The sequence below is a fragment of the Oncorhynchus mykiss genome, chromosome 10 (genome assembly GCF_013265735.2).
Source record: "Oncorhynchus mykiss isolate Arlee chromosome 10, USDA_OmykA_1.1, whole genome shotgun sequence".
NCBI classification, from domain to species: domain Eukaryota; kingdom Metazoa; phylum Chordata; class Actinopteri; order Salmoniformes; family Salmonidae; genus Oncorhynchus; species Oncorhynchus mykiss.
In genome coordinates, this window is record NC_048574.1 from 2270982 (window position 1) to 2293052 (window position 22071).

Consider the following 22071-nt stretch of genomic DNA (forward strand, 5'->3'; position numbering starts at 1 on the left):
AACATTATGTTTTCGAATAACATCCCCAAGAGGTAAAATATATAGTGAAAACAAAAGTGGTCCTAAAACGGAACCTTGAGGAACACCGAAATTTACAGTTGATTTGTCAGAGGACAGACCATTCACAGAGACAAACTGATATCTTTCCGACAGATAAGATCTAAACCAGGCCAGAACTTGTCCGTGTAGACCAATTTGGGTTTCCAATCTCTCCAAAAGAATGTGGTGATCGATGGTATCAAAAGCAGCACTAAGGTCTAGGAGCACGAGGACAGATGCAGAGCCTCGGTCCGATGCCATTAAAATGTCATTTACCACCTTCACAAGTGCCGTCTCAGTGCTATGATGGGGTCTAAAACCAGACTGAAGCATTTCGTATACATTGTTTGTCTTCAGGAAGGCAGTGAGTTGTTGCGCAACAGCCTTTTCTAAAATTTTTGAGAGGAATGGAAGATTCGATATAGGCCGATAGTTTTTAATATTTTCTGGGTCAAGGTTTGGCTTTTTCAAGAGAGGCTTTATTACTGCCACTTTTAATGAGTTTGGTACACATCCGGTGGATAGAGAGCCGTTTATTATGTTCAACATAGTAGGGCCAAGCACAGGAAGCAGCTCTTTCAGTAGTTTAGTTGGAATAGGGTCCAGTATGCAGCTTGAAGGTTTAGAGGCCATGATTATTTTCATCATTGTGTCAAGAGATATAGTACTAAAACACTTGAGTGTCTCTCTTGATCCTAGGTCCTGGCAGAGTTGTGCAGACTCATATAGAGTGTGTCGCGATACGAAACCTTCAGCCCCGCCCCTTGGCCGGCAGCGGGGTGCTATTGGTGGTTAGCGTCCCGTTCCCTGGATTGGACAGGGCACTATAGATACTTCAGGTTATCTCGGTATAACCAGGACCGCTCGCGTAGCCCTGCCTCTCTCTCTGTATCGAAGCGTTGTCCGCGTAGAGAGGTCTTTTGCCTTGTCACTCTCAACGGTCTAGCTCTAGCTGGGATGTGTGAACCCCACGTTTATCCTCTAGACTCTTTGTTTCACCACTAATTGACCCCTGAGTTGTTATTAAGCACTAGTCCTACCAGTCTCTATAAGATTTCCCTGTGGTTGAGTGTTTCCCCTCTGTGATGTATCTAGTTTAAAGTGTGAAGACCTTTAGTCAACTTAGTCTCACTACTCTGCCCGTCGGCTATGTATCGCTTGGAAAATAAAACTTAGATAGATCGATAAGACAATTAATGAATCACTACTGGACACACCTTCCTCTTTGTCTTTTAATGGTAACTCGCTCAATCACAGAGTATTGGTCTCCGTTTCCAGTGTCCCGGGTAGAGGGGAGTGTCAAAGTTGTTATCTCCCGTGCCGTTAACTGTCTTGGGAGGGCGTGTACTCGCGACAAAGCAAGACTACCGTTTATTTTTGGAAACACTCTGTTTTTTGTCTTTTACAATCAAACACACACTTCAAAATACACAATTTGTTACTTGGTCACACACAGCGTTAATCAAAAACATGCAAATGCCTTAATGCTCTATAAATGCCTGGTACAATGATGACACTTATCTCTAATAAATTGTAATAGTTTAAATTAATTACCTTTTAATAGTTGTATAATAGTTAGTAATACCTTTCACAGGAAGACCCACGAGATCAGGAGCAGAGTTTCAATCGGTCAGAGTTCTGAGAATTCAGTTTCGGTATCGATTCCTCCTATGAGAGATCGGTGGTTCACTTAAATTCCGAGATTCAAGTTAGTCTGGAGAGACCCTTCTCGCCCCAGAGGATATATCCGAGGCTGGCTGCGGCACTCGACCGGGCTGTAGTATTGTGCTCGGTGGCAACAAGACAAAACAGGCTCCGGGTCAACTGCCGGCAGGATCAGTCTATGATAATCTCCTGGTTCCTAGGCGAGTGGTTCACCGTTGGTCTACCGCAGTGTCTGTGGCAATAAGCCTTGGCCGGAGTGTTGAGCTCAATCAGTTAAGATATTGTTGCATCAAGATAAGCCGGGCGCAAGTCAAATGACGACAAGAGCAACTGTTCAATAGGCACGGACCTGAGTTCCAGCAAGTTAGAATCTATAGATAATTTGAGTGGTTCAACTAAATTTCGAGATTCAAGTTAGTCTGGAGGGACGAAAGATTCTCCGCTGAGCTACCGCAGTGTCAGTGGCTATAAGTCCCGGCCGGAATGTTGAGCTCAATCGGTTAAGATATTATTGCATCAAGATAAACCAAGCAACGGGTCAGATGGCGACTAGAACAACTGTTCAATAGCTAAACGGCCCAAGTTCCAGCAAGTTAGAATATTTAAGTCATTTGAGTCGGGTGGCAATTACCCAAAGGCAAATGGTTGTCTAAATGAATTCAGAATTCAAGAAGTCAGCGCCAAGGAAATGGCAATTTCTCTTTATACACCTTTTGTTTCTCTGCACCGGATCCGCTGCTCGTCCCATTTCCTCAGACCAACCAATGATCTCGAGTCGCTCTTTCCTGAAGCATATCGAGTCACCCTTTCCGGTAGCAGAGAGGGTGATGGCACATCTTACAACAGGAAATACTTTTCTTACAGTGCATATATGTGCCTCTGTTTATGACAGAGCCTATTACTCTAGCAACAATGATTCTAACAGTTTTTCCCATTCCTCAGAGGTGTCGTTGAGGGGTGGAGCAGGAGTTTCTTGGTACCAGGAGGTTGAGTTAGGAGGTGAGCTGGTGGCATACTCAGGTGATTGTGTCCAGTCAGGTAGTTCAGATGTTTCTGGAGGCTCAAAAACGGGTGGGGAGAGAGGAGGAAAAGGGACACAGAGGAGATCCCTTTGGTGTTTCACCACAAGTGACTCCAATGACGAATTTGACATCGTCGCTGGTGATTTTCGTCAGCAAAGATGTCTGACAAAAACATTACGGTGGAAGCAAATGTAAGTAATTCTAACGTTTTATATTTTTTATTTAACTAGACAAGTCAGTTAAGAACAAATTATTATTTTCAATGACGGCCTGGGAACAGTGGGTTAACTGCCTGTTCAGGGGCAGAACGACAGATTTGTACCTTGTCAGCTCGGGGATTTGAGCTTGCAACCTTTTGGTTACTAGTCTAACGCTCTAACCACTAGGGTACCCTGCCGTCCCTACACTCTAACCACTAGGCTACCCTGCCGTCCCTACACTCTAACCACTAGGCTACCCTGCCGTCCCTACACTCTAACCACTAGGCTACGCTGCCGCCCCTACACTCTAACCACTAGGCTACGCTGCCACCCCTACGCTCTAACCACTAGGCTACGCTGCCGCCCCTACACTCTAACCACTAGGCTACGCTGCCACCCCTACGCTCTAACCACTAGGCTACGCTGCCGCCCCGTCATAATGAATCATTCAAAAAAATGTAAAATTGAGAGGAATATGTTAGTTAATGTAGAGACAAACGATTGTGCATATTTTTTTGTTACAAAAATCGCTATTAGCAAGTCGTTTTCCAGTCATATCCAATACCAGGTGTATCAAACTCTTCTCTGAATGATGCTGTGTCTGCATGTATGTATTACAATTATACACTTCAACAGTGTTTACCACTCCTGCTCCTGGGACATCAATGACTTCACATTGTAACTATGCAATAGACTAGAAACATGATTTAAGTAAAGGCTGATTAATCATTCATATATACAGAATAAAAAACAGTAAGCTACACTTCCTATGCATATCTAACTCCCTTCATCTGCATTAATCTGAGGAGGTTCTCCCAGCCATGTAGACGATTGAATACAGGGTAGCTAAGTATATTTGTCACCAGAGCAGTTTAGAGCATATTACAATTTGCCTGTGAAAAACTAGACCTTCATACAAACTTGCTATACTGAATTCTTGACTCACAACCGAAGGTGCTGCCATATCCTGCCAACACTCCCACAAGCGAGCCACTCAGGTGGAGAATGACATGTGGAAGAGGGCGAGGAATGAGATGAGAGTAACAATCCAGGCTATTTGCTCACAGACCGGCATAATAATGTAATTAAACAAGCAGGGAGCAGGTTTAGAACCCTCAACATTCTAGCCCATCCAGCATGCTGTGCCAAAATGTATTAATTGTGGTTGGGACTGAATGTGGCAAAAAACACTTTATCTATTGGAATCTTTAACATGTGGACAGGGGAGAAAGAATTACTATTAGTTTTTCACCAGCGTAGCAGGAAGGGCTATTAGTTAAACAATAGACTATTCAACCTTTACTAAAGAATTGTCTAATAGCTGAGCTAGGTGTGACCCCCCCCCCCCAACTTGAGCTAGGTGTGAACCCCCCTCCCCAACTTGAGCTAGGTGTGAACCCCCCCCCCACCTCCAAAACATGCAACAAATCATTTGTATCCATCTTTCCACATCTATCTACACATGGTTAATGTTCTGGAAAAAAAATAGATATATACTGTAGCAGGTGTGTGTGTGTGTATATATATATATATATATATATATATATATATATATACACAGTGGGGAGAACAAGTATTTGATACACTGCCAATTTTGCAGGTTTTCCTACTTACAAAGCATGTAGAGGTCTGTAATTTGTAGCATAGGTACACTTCAACTGTGAGAGACGGAATCAAAAATCCCAAAAATCACATTGTATGATTTTTAAGAAATTAATTTGCATTTTATTGCATGACATAAGTATTCGATCACCTACCAACCAGTAAGAATTCTGGCTCTCACGACCTGCTGGTTTTTTTTAAGAAGCCCTCCTGTTCTCCACTCATTACCTGTATTAACTGCGCCTGTCAGAACTCGTTACCTGTATAAAAGACACCTGTCCACACACTCAATCAAACAGACTCCAACCTCTCCACAATGGCCAAGACCAGAGAGCTGTGTAAGGACATCAGGGTTAAATTGTAGACCTGCACAAGGCTGGGATGGGCTACAGGACAATAGGCAAGCAGCTCGGTGAGAAGGCAACAACTGTTGGCGCAATTATTAGAAAATTGAAGAAGTTCAAGATGACGGTCAATCAACCTCGGTCTGGGGCTCCATGTAAGATCTCACCTCGTGGGGCATGAATGATCATGAGGAAGGTGAGGGATCAGCCCAGAACTACAGGTCAGGACCTGGTCAATGACCTGAAAAGAGCTGGGACCACAGCCTCAAAGAAAACCATTAGTAACACACTACGCCGTCATGGACTAAAATCCTGCAGCGCACGCAAGGTCCCCCTGCTCAAGCCAGCGCATGTCCAGGCCCGTCTGAAGTTTGCCAATGACCATCTGGATGATCCAGAAGAGGAATGGGAGAAGGTCATGTGGTCTGATGAGACAAAAATATAGCTTTTTGTCTAAACTCCACTCGCCGTGTTTGGAGGAAGAAGAAGGATGAGTACAACCCAAGAACACCATCCCAACCGTGAAGCATGGAGGTGGAAACATCATTCTTTGGGGATGCTTTTCTGCAAAGGGGAAAGGACGACTGCACCGTATTGAGGGGAGGATGGATGGGGCCATATATCGCGTGACCTTGGCCAACAATCTGCTTCCCTCAGTAAGAGCATTGAAGATGGGTTTTGGCTGTGTCTTCCAGCATGACAACAACCCGAAACACACAGCCAGGGAGTGGCTCCGTAAGATGCATCTCAAGGTCCTGGAGTGGCCTAGCCAGTCTTCAGACTTGAACCCAATAGAAAATCTTTGGAGGGAGCTGAAAGTCTGTATTGCCCAGCCCCGAAACCTGAAGGATCTGGAGAAGGTCTGTATGGAGGAGTGGGCCAAAATCCCTGCTGCAGTGTGTGAAAACCTGGTCAAGAACTACAGGAAACATTTGACCTCTGTAATTGCAAACAAAGGTTTCTGTACCAAATATTAACTTCTGCTTTTCTGATGTATCAAATACTTATGTCATGCAATAAAATGCAAATTAATTACTTAAAAATCATAAAATGTGATTTTCGGGATTTTTGTTTTAGATTCCGTCTCTCACAGTTGAAGTGTACCTATGATCAAAATTACAGACCTCTACATGCTTTGTAAGTAGGAAAACCTGCAAAATAGGCAGTGTGACAAATACTTGTTCTCCCCACTGTAAGTATTTAATCACCTACCAACCAGTAAGAATTCCGGCTCTCACAGACCTGTTAGTTTTTTTTAAGAATCCCTAATGTTCTCCACTCATTACCTGTATTAACTGCGCTTGTTTGAACTCGCCATCATGGCTATTAGCAGGGCTATAATTTGTCCTTTATAAATATTATTTTGGCCTTTATTCATATTACAATCGCTCACTGTCGTTTCTTTAAAAATGAAATATTCTCCAAAACATCGTTATATATAGCCTTCCCGCCCTCTATTTCAGCACTGTTTCACGCTGCTCTGAGACAAGCATGGAGAAACCAAAATGTTCAGTTATATTCCATGATATTCTTTAGATATATGTGTTGACTGAATATAAATATGTGATGTATGCTAAATAATCAAGTTAGGTTTATCCAGGAATAAATCATTCTAAATAACAAACTGGCCTTTATTTACAAATTTGTGAGAATGTCTCACCCCATGTTCAACAATTGCTTTTTCGCTCATTCTAGATTAAATGAAAACGAAATCTCAAAAATATTGTTCGTTTAAATTTGTTTTATTATTATTATTCTCAGATATTGTCACAGATCCTAACAGAAAATGTCCCTTAGATATTCATTATAGACATATATTATAAACATTCAGAGATATTAGTTTAGAATCCTCCAACCCTCTAAATAGATATTCATTTAGATACCTCCAACCCTCTAAATAGATATTCATTTAGAATCCTCCAACCCTCTAAATAGATATTAATTTAGAATCCTCCAACCCTCTAAATAGATATTCATTTAGAATCCTCCAACCCTCTAAATAGATATTCATTTAGAATCCTCCAACCCTCTAAATAGATATTCATTTAGAATCCTCCAACCCTCTAAATAGATATTCATTTAGATACCTCCAACCCTCTAAATAGATATTAATTTAGAATCCTCCAACCCTCTAAATAGATATTCATTTAGAATCCTCCAACCCTCTAAATAGATATTCATTTAGAATCCTCCAACCCTCTAAATAGATATTCATTTAGAATCCTCCAACCCTCTAAATAGATATTCATTTAGAATCCTCCAACCCTCTAAATAGATATTCATTTAGAATCCTCCAACCCTCTAAATAGATATTCATTTAGAATCCTCCAACCCTCTAAATAGATATTCATTTAGAATCCTCCAACCCTCTAAATGTAGTTATTGGCGGCTTTATTTACACATTTGTGAGAATGTCTCACCCCATGTTCAAGAATTGCCTTTTTCTCAATCACTTCAGGTTAAATGAAAAGGAAAACTCAAAAATATTGTTACTTTTTTAAACAAAGCGATTATTATGATGAATTAATTTAGAATTATATAAAATGCCCCTTAGACATTAATTTAGATAGAATCCTCCAATCCTCTAAATGAAATTATTGGCGGAGAGTCACATCATTGAATTTATTTTTTTAGATATACTGTAGGCCTACCGTAGGCGACATGAGACTCACTAGTGGTGAGTAATGTGCTGTTAAAAGTGGGGTAGGTCTTATTTATTTAAAGATCATATTGAAGTTAGAAGCAAAAGGATTTGAAGCAATAGACTACAACTATTTTAGCACCGTTTCACACTGCTCTGAGACAAGCATGTGGACTGGTAGTGATATATCAATGGGGACTGGTAGTGATATATCAATGGGGACTGGTAGTGATAAATCAATGAGGACTGGTAGTGATAAATCAATGGAGACTGGTAGTGATATATCAATGGGGACTGGTAGTGATAAATCAATGGAGACTGGTAGTGATAAATCAATGGAGACTGGTAGTGATAAATCAATGGGGACTGGTAGTGATAAATCAATGGGGACTGGTAGTGATAAATCAATGGGGACTGGTAGTGATAAATCAATGGGGACTGGTAGTGATAAATCAATGGGGACTGGTAGTGATAAATCAATGGGGACTGGTAGTGATAAATCAATGGGGACTGGTAGTGATAAATCAATGGAGACTGGTAGTGATAAATCAATGGGGACTGGTAGTGATATATCAATGGGGACTGGTAGTGATAAATCAATGGGGACTGGTAGTGATAAATCAATGGGGACTGGTAGTGATAAATCAATGGGGACTGGTAGTGATAAATCAATGGGGACTGGTAGTGATACATTAATGGGGACTGGTAGTGATAAATCAATGAGATATTTATTTTGACTGAATCTCCGTTTGGGTATTGGTTAGACTAGAATTGGAAACGTAGGGTGTAAAATGTTATGTTCTTAGTGTAACCTTTATTTAACTAGGCAAGTCAGTTAAGAACAAACTCTTATTTACAAGGACAGCCTACCCCCCCCCCCCCCCCCATCTGGAAATTGAAGCCCGGTCTCCTGTGTCCCCGCATGCTCTCCCTTATGTAAGGAATTATGCATTTTCCCATGTTTACTACAATATGTATTGTAGGCTATGTTTACTTGTCAGATTGCACAGTAGTCTAATAAACAAATGTAGGTGGCTTATATCTTTAAAATACTTTATTATCCAAATGTAAAAGTATGTACTGTACAGTACTGTATTTCCTCATCAGTATCTTTATGCTTCGTTAATAAAATAATGATATAAATACTCTTTCAAAATGTAGATGTTGATTTAGTTATGGATCCATAATGAATTACTATGGGAATAAATATCACTGATTTACAAAAATATTGGAACAAAGTTGTCTAATGAAGGCAAACCATTTAGAATCCTCCAATCCTCTTCTGCTGTAGCCTACCCCCGAAACATCACGTTGTACAGCTCCATAATTTCCATTCCACCCTGACGGAAACCCTGAGGATTTCGTTTTTCTCAGGAATAAAAACACCATAATATTAATAAAATTAATTAAGCCAAGTTTCTTAAAATCAGTCCCATATACTATGTTATTTCAAAACAGGTTTTATATTCTCTGGTAATGCCAATATGGGAGACTATCAAATGCTTCTCAAAGATGCCCTCTGGTGGTCAAACTAGCACTAACCAGCATTAATGGTAAAAATGGCCGACAATTAAAAAACGTGCCACAGAATGCTGCAGCAGCACTAAAGGTGCAGTATGGCGCAACTTTTAAAGGAGGAACCACTGTGTGTGTGTAACAGTGTGTGTGTGTGTGTGTGTGTGTGTGTGTAATAACGTCTATGTGTGTGTGCAATCATGTGTGTGTGTGTAATAATTGTGTGTGTGTGTGTGTGTGTAATAGTGTGTGTGTGTGTAATAGTGTGTGTGTGTAATAATGTGTGTGTGTAATAATGTGTGTGTGTGTAATAACTGTGTGTGTAATAGTGTGTGTGTGTGTGTGTGTGTGTGTGTGTGTGTGTGTGTGTGTGTGTGTGTGTCTGTGTAAAAATATGTGTGTGTGTGTAATATGTGTTTGTGTGTGTGTGTGTAATAATATGTGTGTGTGTGTGTGTGTGTAATAATGTTTGTGTGTGTAATATGTGTGTGTAATAATGTGTGTGTGTAATATTTATGTATGTAATGTAATAGTGTGTGTGTGTAATAGTGTGTGTGTGTGTAATAGTGTGTGTGTGTAATAACGTGTGTGTGTGTAATAACTGTGTGTGTAATAGTGTGTGTGTGTGTGTGTAATAATTGTGTGTGTGTGTGTGTGTAATAGTGTGTGTGTGTGTAATAGTGTGTGTGTGTAATAACGTGTGTGTGTGTAATAACTGTGTGTGTAATAGTGTGTGTGTGTGTGTGTGTGTGTGTGTCTGTGTAAAAATATGTGTGTGTGTGTAATAATGTGTGTGTGTGTGTGTGTGTGTAATAATGTGTGTGTGTAATATGTGTGTGTGTGTGTGTGTGTGTGTAATAATGTTTGTGTGTGTAATATGTGTGTGTAATAATGTGTGTGTGTAATATGTATGTATGTGTATGTGTGTGTGATATGTGTGTGTGTGTGTGTGTAATATGTATGTATGTGTGGGTTTGAGGTGAGAACCTGGTGAAGATAGATCTGATGGACTGGAGCGGAGCCAAGACTCATACCTACTACCAGAACTTCAGGATCACAGATGAGAAGGTAAGACACTCTGAACACTGTGTATAGTCTGGGGGAGGAGAAGGTAAGACACTCAGAACACTGTGTATAGACTGGGGGATGAGAAGGTAAGACACTCAGAACACTGTGTATAGTCTGGGGGAGGAGAAGGTAAGACACTCAGAACACTGTGTATAGTCTGGGGGAGGAGAAGGTAAGACACTCAGAACACTGTGTATAGTCTGGGGGATGAGAAGGTAAGACACTCAGAACACTGTGTATAGCCTGGGGGATGAGAAGGTAAGACACTCAGAACACTGTGTATAGTCTGGGGGATGAGAAGGTAAGACACTCAGAACACTGTGTATAGTCTGGGGGAGGAGAAGGTAAGACACTCAGAACACTGTGTATAGTCTGGGGGATGAGAAGGTAAGACACTGGCTAGTAACAGTCTATGGGATCTCTGGTAACAGACTTTGGGATGGCTGGTAACAGGCTGTGGGGTGGTTTGTAACAGACTTTGGGATGACTGGTAAACAGGCTGTGGGGTGGTTTGTAACAGACTTTGGGATGGCTGGTAAACAGGCTGTGGGATGGTTTGTAACAGACTTTGGGATGGCTGGTAAACAGGCTGTGGGGTGGTTTGTAACAGACTTTGGGTTGGCTGGTAAACAGGCTGTGGGGTGGTTTGTAACAGACTTTGGAATGGCTGGTAACAGTCTGTGTGATGGCTGGTAAACAGGCTGTGGGATGGCTGGTAAACAGGCTGTGTGATGGCTGGTAAACAGGCTGTGGGATGGCTGGTTAAAAGGCTGTGCGATGGCTGGTAAACAGGCTGTGGGATGGCTGGTAACAGACTTTGGGATGGCTGGTAACAGTCTGTGTGATGGCTGGTAACAGGCTGTGGGATGGCTGGTAACAGGCTGTGTGATGGCTGGTAACAGACTTTGGGATGGCTGGTAACAGTCTGTGTGATGGCTGGTAACAGGCTGTGGGATGGCTGGTAAACAGGCTGTGGGATGGCTGGTTAAAAGGCTGTGCGATGGCTGGTAAACAGGCTGTGGGATGGCTGGTAACAGACTTTGGGATGGCTGGTAACAGGCTGTGTGATGGCTGGTAACAGACTTTGGGATGGCTGGTAACAGGCTGTGTGATGGCTGGTAACAGACTTTGCGATGGCTGGAAACAGTCTGTGTGATGGCTGGTAACAGACTTTGGGATGGCTGGTAACAGGCTGTGTGATGGCTGGTAACAGACTTTGGGATGGCTGGTAACAGGCTGTGTGATGGCTGGTAACAGACTTTGCGATGGCTGGAAACAGGCTGTGTGATGGCTGGTAACAGACTTTGGGATGGCTGGTAACAGGCTGTGTGATGGCTGGTAACAGACTTTGGGATGGCTGGTAACAGGCTGTGTGATGGCTGGTAACAGACTTTGGGATGGCTGGTAACAGGCTGTGTGATGGCTGGTAACAGACTTTGGGATGGCTAGTAACAGACTTTGGGATGGCTGGAAACAGGCTGTGTGATGGCTGGTAACAGACTTTGGGATGGCTGGTAACAGGCTGTGGGATGGCTGGTAACAGACTTTGGGATGGCTGGTAACAGTCTGTGTGATGGCTGGTAACAGTCTGTGTGATGGCTGGTAACAGTCTGTGTACTTCTGATTGAATTAATTTCATTATCTTTAGTAGTCACAGGGGCTACTCTGTCAGGTGGACAGAACGTATTTAAAAGACAGATCTGTCTGACACTTTTACTTTTAATTCATTTGTACAAATTTCCACTTTGACATTATGGGGTACTGTGTGTCGGCCAGTGACGAAAGAACATCTAAATTCAAGCTATTTTAATATCAGGCTGTAACACAACAAAATGTGGGAAAAGTCAAGGTGTGTGAATATTTTCTGAAAAGCCTCTACTTCCTGTAGATTATACTAATGTTCTGATCTCTTTGAAGTTCAAATCGCTGGAGACGTGAAACCAGTCATACAGTATGGCAGCATATTGAAACACGTTAGCACATTAGCACGTTAGCTTTCACACAGTAAAGTATAGGAAATGCATGGGCCATTATGCATAATTTAAATTATACTGCCTTTTCACTTGCAGAAATGTCTTAATTTATAGGCTACCGCGACATTCTCTATTTCCTTTAACTATCGTGTTCAATATCAGTCACTATCAGTATCGACCGTCAGTAGGTCTAATAACAAATATTCAACTGCCAATTGACTGTTAGTTCCCTTCAGTTGGCATAGCCTACATGGTACTACTGTACTCTAACCTTAACTATCTACCCCCTGTACCTCCCTTCCCTTTCCTCCCCTCTCTCTCCCTCTCCCTCTCCTCCCCTCCTCCCCAGGATAGCTATCGTCTATGGTACGGTGTGCATAGCGGTCGTGGAGGAGATGCTTTATCAGGAGGAAGGGGGATGGTGGAGCAGTGGTCTTCCTCTCTCAGTGGGATGCAGTTCAGCACCAGAGACCAGGTTAGACACATCTACCCAATCAATCAACCAATCATTCCCAGGTTAGTCACAGCTATCTAATCAATCATTCCCAGGTTAGTCACATCTACCCAATCAATCAACCAATCATTCCCAGGTTAGTCACAGCTATCTAATCAATCATTCCCAGATTAGTCACATCTACCCAATCAATCAACCAATCATTCCCAGGAAAGTCACAGCTATCTAATAAATCATTCCCAGATTAGTCACATCAATCAACCAATCATTCCCAGGAAAGTCACAGCTATCTAATAAATAATTCCCAGGTTAGTCGCAGCTAACTAATCAATCAATCATTCCCAGGTTAGTCACATCTAATCAATCAATAAATAGTTCCCAGGTTAGTCCAGCTATCTAATACATCATTCCCAGGTTAGTCACAGCTACCTAATCAATCATTCCCAGGTTAGTCACAGCTACATAATCAATACATCATTACCAGGTAAGTCACAGCTATCTAATCAATTAATCATTACCAGGTTAGTCACAGCTATCTAATCAATAAATCATTACCAGGTTAGTCACAGCTACATAATCAATACATCATTACAAAGTTAGTCACATCTACCTAATAAATCATTCCCAGGTTAGTCACAACTACATAATCAACACATCATTACCAGGTTAGTCACAACTACATAATCAATATATCATTACCAGGTTAGTCACAGCTATCGAATCAATAAATCATTAAAACACTCAGTGTAATGAGCAGGGTGAAAACACTCACAGTGAATTGAGTACAGTGACGACACTCATAGTGTATTGAGTACAGTGACGACACTCATAGTGTATTGAGCACAGTGAAGACACTCATAGTGTATTGAGCACAGTGAAGACACTCAGTGTATTGAGCACAGTGAAGACACTCAAGTGTATTGAGCACAGTGAAAACATTCATAGTGTATTGAGCACAGTGAAGACACTCAGTGTATTAAGCACAGTGAAAACACTCAGTGTATTGAGCACAGTGCAGACACTCATAGTGTATTGAGCACAGTGAAGACACTCATAGTGTATTGAGCACAGTGAAAACACTCATAGTGTATTGAGCACAGTGAAGACACTCATAGTGTATTGAGCACAGTGAAGACACTCAGTGTATTGAGCACAGTGAAGACACTCAGTGAATTGAGCAGGGTGAAGACACTCATAGTGCATTGAGCACAGTGAAGACACTCATAGTGCATTGAGCACAGTGAAGACACTCATAGTGTATTGAGCACAGTGAAGACACTCATAGTGTATTGAGCACAGTGACGACACTCATAGTGTATTGAGCACAGTGAAGACACTCAGTGTATTGAGCAGAGTGAAGGCACTCAGTGTATTGAGCACAGTGAAGACACTCATAGTGTATTGAGCACAGTGAAAACACTCATAGTGTATTGAGCACAGTGAAGACACTCAGTGTATTGAGCACAGTGAAGACACTCAGTGTATTGAGCACAGTGAAGACACTCATAGTGTATTGAGCACAGTGAAGACACAGTGTATTGAGCAGGGTGAAGACACTCATAGTGCATTGAGCACAGTGAAGACACTCATAGTGTATTGAGCACAGTGAAGACACAGTGTATTGAGCAGGGTGAAGACACTCATAGTGCATTGAGCACAGTGAAGACACTCATAGTGTATTGAGCACAGTGAAGACACTCAGTATATTGAGCACAGTGAAGACACTCAGTGTATTGAGCACAGTGAAGATACTCATAGTGTATTGAGCACAATGAAGACACTCATAGTGTATTGAGCACAGTGAAGACACTCATAGTGTATTGAGCACAGTGAAGACAATCATAGTGTATTGAGCACAGTGAAGACACTCATTGTGTATTGGGCACAGTGACGACGCTCATAGTGTATTAAGCACAGTGAAGACACTCAGTGTATTGAGCACAGTGAAGACTCATAGTGTATTGAGCACAGTGAAGACACTCAGTGTATTGAGCACAGTGAAAACACTCAGTGTATTGAGCACAGTGAAGACACTCATAGTGTATTGAGCACAGTGAAGACACTCAGTGTATTGAGCACAGTGAAGACACTCATTGTGTATTGAGCACAGTGAAGACACTCAGTGTATTGAGCACAGTGAAGACACTCAGTGTATTGAGCACAGTGAAGACACTCAGTGTATTGAGCACAGTGAAGATACTCATAGTGTATTGAGCACAATGAAGACACTCATAGTGTATTGAGCACAGTGAAGACACTCATAGTGTATTGAGCACAGTGAAGACAATCATAGTGTATTGAGCACAGTGAAGACACTCATTGTGTATTGGGCACAGTGACGACGCTCATAGTGTATTAAGCACAGTGAAGACACTCAGTGTATTGAGCACAGTGAAGACTCATAGTGTATTGAGCACAGTGAAGACACTCAGTGTATTGAGCACAGTGAAAACACTCAGTGTATTGAGCACAGTGAAGACACTCATAGTGTATTGAGCACAGTGAAGACACTCAGTGTATTGAGCACAGTGAAGACACTCATTGTGTATTGAGCACAGTGAAGACACTCAGTGTATTGAGCACAGTGAAGACACTCAGTGTATTGAGCACAGTGAAGACACTCAGTGTATTGAGCACAGTGAAGACACTCATAGTATATTGAGCACAGTGAAGACACTCAGTGTATTGAGCACAGTGAAGACACTCATTGTGTATTGAGCACAGTGACGACGCTCATAGTGTATTGAGCACAGTGAAGACACTCAGTGTATTGAGCACAGTGAAGACACTCATAGTGTATTGAGCACAGTGAAGACACTCAGTGTATTGAGCACAGTGAAGACACTCAGTGTATTGAGCACAGTGAAGACACTCAGTGTATTGAGCACAGTGAAGACACTCATTGTGTATTGAGCACAGTGAAGACACTCATAGTGTATTGAGCACAGTGAAGACACTCAGTGTATTGAGCACAGTGAAGACACTCAGTGAATTGAGCAGGGTGAAGACACTCATAGTGCATTGAGCACAGTGAAGACACTCATAGTGCATTGAGCACAGTGAAGACACTCATAGTGTATTGAGCACAGTGAAGACACTCATAGTGTATTGAGCACAGTGACGACACTCATAGTGTATTGAGCACAGTGAAGACACTCAGTGTATTGAGCAGAGTGAAGGCACTCAGTGTATTGAGCACAGTGAAGACACTCATAGTGTATTGAGCACAGTGAAAACACTCATAGTGTATTGAGCACAGTGAAGACACTCAGTGTATTGAGCACAGTGAAGACACTCAGTGTATTGAGCACAGTGAAGACACTCATAGTGTATTGAGCACAGTGAAGACACAGTGTATTGAGCAGGGTGAAGACACTCATAGTGCATTGAGCACAGTGAAGACACTCATAGTGTATTGAGCACAGTGAAGACACAGTGTATTGAGCAGGGTGAAGACACTCATAGTGCATTGAGCACAGTGAAGACACTCATAGTGTATTGAGCACAGTGAAGACACTCAGTATATTGAGCACAGTGAAGACACTCAGTGTATTGAGCACAGTGAAGATACTCATAGTGTATTGAGCACAATGAAGACACTCATAGTGTATTGAGCACAGTGAAGACACTCATAGTGTATTGAGCACAGTGAAGACAATCATAGTGTATTGAGCACAGTGAAGACACTCATTGTGTATTGGGCACAGTGACGACGCTCATAGTGTATTAAGCACAGTGAAGACACTCAGTGTATTGAGCACAGTGAAGACTCATAGTGTATTGAGCACAGTGAAGACACTCAGTGTATTGAGCACAGTGAAAACACTCAGTGTATTGAGCACAGTGAAGACACTCATAGTGTATTGAGCACAGTGAAGACACTCAGTGTATTGAGCACAGTGAAGACACTCATTGTGTATTGAGCACAGTGAAGACACTCAGTGTATTGAGCACAGTGAAGACACTCAGTGTATTGAGCACAGTGAAGACACTCAGTGTATTGAGCACAGTGAAGATACTCATAGTGTATTGAGCACAATGAAGACACTCATAGTGTATTGAGCACAGTGAAGACACTCATAGTGTATTGAGCACAGTGAAGACAATCATAGTGTATTGAGCACAGTGAAGACACTCATTGTGTATTGGGCACAGTGACGACGCTCATAGTGTATTAAGCACAGTGAAGACACTCAGTGTATTGAGCACAGTGAAGACTCATAGTGTATTGAGCACAGTGAAGACACTCAGTGTATTGAGCACAGTGAAAACACTCAGTGTATTGAGCACAGTGAAGACACTCATAGTGTATTGAGCACAGTGAAGACACTCAGTGTATTGAGCACAGTGAAGACACTCATTGTGTATTGAGCACAGTGAAGACACTCAGTGTATTGAGCACAGTGAAGACACTCAGTGTATTGAGCACAGTGAAGACACTCAGTGTATTGAGCACAGTGAAGACACTCATAGTATATTGAGCACAGTGAAGACACTCAGTGTATTGAGCACAGTGAAGACACTCATTGTGTATTGAGCACAGTGACGACGCTCATAGTGTATTGAGCACAGTGAAGACACTCAGTGTATTGAGCACAGTGAAGACACTCATAGTGTATTGAGCACAGTGAAGACACTCAGTGTATTGAGCACAGTGAAGACACTCAGTGTATTGAGCACAGTGAAGACACTCAGTGTATTGAGCACAGTGAAGACACTCATTGTGTATTGAGCACAGTGAAGACACTCAGTGTATTGAGCACAGTGAAGACACTCAGTGTATTGAGCACAGTGACGACGCTCATAGTGTATTGAGCACAGTGAAGACACTCAGTGTATTGAGCACAGTGAAGACACTCAGTGTATTGAGCACTGTGAAGACACTCAGTGTATTGAGCACAGTGAAGACACTCAGTGTATTGAGCACAGTGAAGACACTCAGTGTATTGAGCACAGTGAAGACACTCAGTGTATTGAGCACAGTGAAATGCACTACAATTTGGTAGTGAAAAGCAGAATGTAAACATGTGTCATCCTGATGATTCCTATAGGACCATGACCGCTACCTACAGGGTAGCTGTGCCCAGGAGAACAGAGGAGGCTGGTGGTACAACAGGTGGGTGAGGAGACTAATGTAGCCTCTCGCTTCTCACATTTCAGCTTTTTCATTTGTAAATAATTAGTAAACGTTTCTAAAAACACACATTAATTCCACTTTGACATTATGGGGTGTTGTGAGACGATCAGTGACACAACATCTCTATTTAATCCATTTCAAAAGTTGTAACACAACAATGTTGGAAAAAGTCAAGGGGTCTGAATACTTTCTGAAGTCACTGAACATCATCTAATTAGACTATATTGGGTTTGCAGTCATCATCAGCTATTGTTTCAATTCAACCCAGATTTCAACTAAAAATTGACAATATATATACGTCTAGGGTTTGAAGCTCTGGTAGATTTAAAATGGACAATATATATAGGTCTAGGGTTTGAAGCTCTGGTAGATTTAAAATGGACAATATATATAGGTCTAGGGTTTGAAGCTCTGGTAGATTTAAAATGGAATCTTCAAGTTAATGGTCAATATGTTCTAAGTAAACTCAATCTCAAAAATTTCAAAAATAATTTTTGTCAAATATATCATAAATGTGACTGGTGGAGTTATGTCACACAAACAGCTAACTTAAACATATGGAAATGTCTGCTCTACCCAAAATTACAAAAAACTAATTGCAGCATTACCACAGAAACGGAAGAGGCAAGTGGAAGGAGGAAAAAGTAAGGAACTTGTCTGACGGCATTAAAGACTGTAATTGGTTAAAATTAAAGAAAATTGTGATAAATAAAAAAGTATACCGGTTTCATTTAAGGACAAATAAATTCACAGCTGTGCCATATAGATTGCATATAGTTGGGAAGAGATTTTCGATGTACCGATTCCATGGCACATGATTTACGAACTGGTACGCAAAACAACCCCGGATTCAAAACTTAGTTTTCTAATTTAAATGATTATACAAACTTCTCTATTTGGGGGATACAACCTTTCCATCTCTGCCTATTTTGTCGTGAAGAGACAGAATCATTAGATCATTTGTTTTGGTACTGTCCTTATGTAGCTAGTTTTTGGATCGATGTTCAGGAATGGCTGAAGATTTGTAACATTTACCTGGAGCTAACACTGCAGATAACACTACTGGGTGATCTGGAAAGTCATAGTCAATCAGTCAATTATATAATAATACTTTTAGAAAAAATATGAATCTTTAATGTATAATCTGTAGAACGTATGAGAATGGAAAGGTTCAAGACTTTTGTCAAACATTACAGTTATACAGTGTGGCAATTACATTGATAGAACCAACAATCTATCTGTAATATTAACAAGTGCATTTAAAGTTTCATTTGATTCAGTACTTTTGATTTTAGTTGAGATAGAGACATGAAATTATTAATGTGTATAGACAAACTGATTCTATAATTGTGTTTGGTTGTCAACGCAACCAAATATCACCATTTGAAGGAGATGTATCTTCTGATTGGATAGTTCCATCTGTACCACTGACTTAGTTGTGATTGGATAGTTCCATCTGTACCACTGACTTAGTTCTGATTGGATAATTCCATCTGTACTACTGACTTAGTTCTGATTGGATAGTTCCATCTGTACCACTGAGTTAGTTCTGATTGGATAGTTCCATCTGTACCACTGACTTAGTTCTGATTGGATAGTTCCATCTGTACCACTGACTTAGTTGTGATTGGATAGTTCCATCTGTACCACTGACTTAGTTCTGATTGGATAGTTCAATTTGTACCACTGACTTAGTTCTGATTGGATAGTTCCATCTGTACCACTGACTTAGTTCTGATTGGATAGTTCCACCTGTTCCACTGACTTCGTTCTGATTGGATAGTTCCATCTATACCACTGAGTTAGTTCTGATTGGATAGTTCCATCTGCACCACTGACTTAGTTCTGATTGGATAGTTCCATCTGTACCACTGACTTAGTTCTGATTGGATAGTTCCATCTGTACCACTGACTGGTTTTAATTCCAGTTTGTCTACAAATTAATAACTGATATGTTGTATTCACGTCTCCATTTCAACCAAACATCGAAGATAAAGAATAGAACTAAATCAAATCCAACTTTAAATGCAGTTTCATTTGATTTATTCCTATTCTTTAACTTAAGACTTCTGTTTTGCTTTTAGATGGTTGAAAGCATAGTGATAACACATTCAACAACCTTCTGGCTGTCTGTGTGGGTGAATAAAGGCTGGAATCTCATTGATCAACGCCTCAACCAAATATTACCCACATTTCCACGTTGAAATGACGTGGTATGCCCAGTGGGAAATATTTGCTCCATATAAATAGTCATAAATCCATCAGATCGTCGGCGATCAGACTTAGTAAATCATAATTTGTCTTAAGTCAGTTTTAACTCTACCTCAGCTCAGTGTTTCTCAGCCTCTGAGTGCCGTAGGGAAATTATACTTATATCTCTGTGATCGGCATGGTCTCTCCATTCCTGTGCAGGAAGTAGTTTGTTTGTAATAGTTATAAGTCAAAGGTCAAAGTCAAATTGCAGGTCAAAATTGACTTCAGAACGGTTTAGCTCAGCCTCTGAGCATCATAGGGAAATCATACTTATACAGTATAGATGTGATCAGCACGGTTGCACCATTCCTGTGCAAATGGACGTGGAACCTACGGAAAGGGAGGAGCCTAGCACTATGGAACATAAGGAAAGGGAGGAGCCTAGCACTATAGAACATAAGGAAAGGGAGGAGCCTAGCACTATTGAACACAAGGAAAGGGAGGAGCCTAACACTATGGAACATAAGGAAAGGGAGGAGCCTAGCACTATGGAACATACGGAAAGGGAGGAGCCTAGCACTATGGAACATAAGGAAAGGGAGGAGCCTAGCACTATGGAACATAAGGAAAGGGAGGAGCCTAGCACTATGGAACATAAGGAAAGGGAGGAGCCTAGCACTATTGAACATAAGGAAAGGGAGGAGCGTAGCACTATTGAACATAAGGAAAGGGAGGAGCCTAGCACTATGGAACATAAGGAAAGGGAGGAGCCTAGCACTATGGAACATAAGGAAAGGGAGGAGCCTAGCACTATGGAACATAAGAAAGGGAGGAGCACTATGGAACATAAGAAAGGGAGGAGCACTATGGAACATAAGGAAAGGGAGGAGCACTATGGAACATACAGAAAGGGAGGAGCCTAGCACTATGGAACATAAGGAAAGGGAGGAGCCTAGCACTATGGGACATAAGGAAAGGGAGGAGCCTAGCACTATGGAACATACGGAAAGGGAGGAGCCTAGCACTATGGAACATTCAGAAAGGGAGGATTCTAGCACTATGGAACGTACAGAAAGGGAGGAGCCTAGCACTATGGAACATACAGAAAGGGAGAAGACTAGCACTATGGAACATACGGAAAGGGAGGAGCATATGGCTCTGTGTCCATCTCTTTCTCTTGGCTGGGCTTAACAGAGTGTAACATTATAAATGTCTATGTCCTCCTCTGTGTATCCAATCAGACCTCCCTCCTGGCAGCGCTGGGCAAACCTAGTGCTCCAACTCTGTACATGTTGTGTCCCTTTCCTCCTCCCTATCCAGCTGTCATGTCTTCCTGTCTGTCACTCTCTCTTTATCCGTATTGCTTACTATCTCTTGGCTGCACTTGATAAGCTCTAACACTGTAATGTATTTCTCTCGCCCTGTACTCAGAACTCAGTATATTTGTTGTGTGTTCACCTGTCTCTCCAGGTGTCATGCAGCCAACCTGAATGGGAAGTTCTACCGCGGCGGAGTCTACAAGGGTCTCTATGACAACGGTGTGGTGTGGGGCACCTGGAGAGGCCTGTGGTACTCCCTCCGACACACCACCATCAAAATTCGGCCCCTGCTCTCCCTGGACAGCCTGGCAGGCAGCGGAGCAGGGCCAGATGGGTAGAGGGTCCAGGAAATACTGAGGCTTCAGCCAGCACTAGGCCTCAACACATGGAGCCAGTCAACCACCGAATCACCTGCAGTAGAAAGTATTAGAGGCTTTAAAAAAACATTATTTAAAAAATAAATTTTCATTTATTATTTGTTATTTTCCATTCTTTTGTCAAATTCTTTGTAAATATATAAAACGTTAATGAGGCTTTGTCTTCCCAGTTTCATAGTATCGTTGACACATTAAGGTCACAGCAGGGGAATGATGTAGTTCAGACATATATGTTTTGAACTAAATGCAATTATGCAATAATAATAAATGAGCAGTATAAACTAACACGTGTCCCTGATGTTTACATGAGCAGTATAAACTAACACGTGTCCCTGATGTTTACATGAGCAGTATAAACTAACACGTGTCCCTGATGTTTACATGAGCAGTATAAACTAACACGTGTCCCTGATGTTTACATGAGCAGTATAAACTAACACGTGTCCCTGATGTTTACATGAGCAGTATAAACTAACACGTGTCCCTGATGTTTACATGAGCAGTATAAACTAACACGTGTCC

At 41.5% G+C, this 22071-nt stretch overlaps 1 protein-coding gene across 2 annotated transcripts in view; it reads left to right on the forward strand.

Moving 5' to 3' along the window:
• fgl1b (fibrinogen like 1B) overlaps positions 1 to 21834 on the forward strand; it is a 39667-nt gene extending 17833 nt beyond the window's left edge. The window contains exons 7-10 of one of the 2 annotated variants that reach the window (XM_036989482.1): positions 10008 to 10096; positions 12419 to 12544; positions 17575 to 17639; positions 21324 to 21834. In XM_036989482.1, coding sequence (XP_036845377.1) covers positions 10008 to 10096; positions 12419 to 12544; positions 17575 to 17639; positions 21324 to 21510 — 467 coding nt within the window. In that variant the 3' untranslated portion in view covers positions 21511 to 21834. The remainder of the gene's footprint in view (positions 1 to 10007; positions 10097 to 12418; positions 12545 to 17574; positions 17640 to 21323) is intronic. The other variant, XM_036989483.1, reaches the window with a different exon arrangement.
• The last annotated feature ends 237 nt before the right edge of the window (positions 21835 to 22071 follow it).